The sequence below is a fragment of the Antrostomus carolinensis genome, unplaced genomic scaffold (genome assembly GCF_000700745.2).
Source record: "Antrostomus carolinensis isolate BGI_N321 unplaced genomic scaffold, ASM70074v2 scaffold34829, whole genome shotgun sequence".
Lineage (NCBI taxonomy): Eukaryota > Metazoa > Chordata > Aves > Caprimulgiformes > Caprimulgidae > Antrostomus > Antrostomus carolinensis.
This window is the reverse complement of record NW_010337011.1, coordinates 1,176-1,454: the sequence shown is the minus strand read 5'-3', so window position 1 is coordinate 1,454 and position 279 is coordinate 1,176. Positions and strand designations below refer to the sequence as shown.

The 279-nt window shown below is 62.4% G+C and overlaps 1 protein-coding gene across 1 annotated transcript in view; it reads left to right on the top strand.

Moving 5' to 3' along the window:
- The window catches only part of SASH3 (SAM and SH3 domain containing 3), a gene marked incomplete at both ends in the record, with an annotated part of 1,940 nt that overhangs the window by 492 nt on the left and 1,169 nt on the right, over nucleotides 1–279 (top strand). Inside the window, one exon of the mRNA XM_029086762.1 lies at nucleotides 84–240. Coding sequence (XP_028942595.1) covers nucleotides 84–240 — 157 coding nt within the window. The remainder of the gene's footprint in view (nucleotides 1–83; nucleotides 241–279) is intronic.

Genomic DNA, 279 nt, shown 5'->3' with positions numbered 1-279 from the left:
TGGGTGAAGGGAAGTTGATTGGGGGGCCAGGCAGGTGGGGGGCATATCCCCCTCCCTCAGCCTGACACTGATCCCCCCAGCAGGGAGATGTGGAGGAGGAAGGGTCCCCGTGTCCCCTGTCCCCAACTGGTAGCACAGAAGAGTCGAGCCACCAAAAGATGCCCCTGTCTTACCTGGAGATGGAAGAAGATGGGCACCACTCCATCAGCCGCCAGCTGTCCAGTGGTGAGCGTGGTCCTGGTGGGATGCCAGCCCCTCGTCCCACAGCTGGACACATCC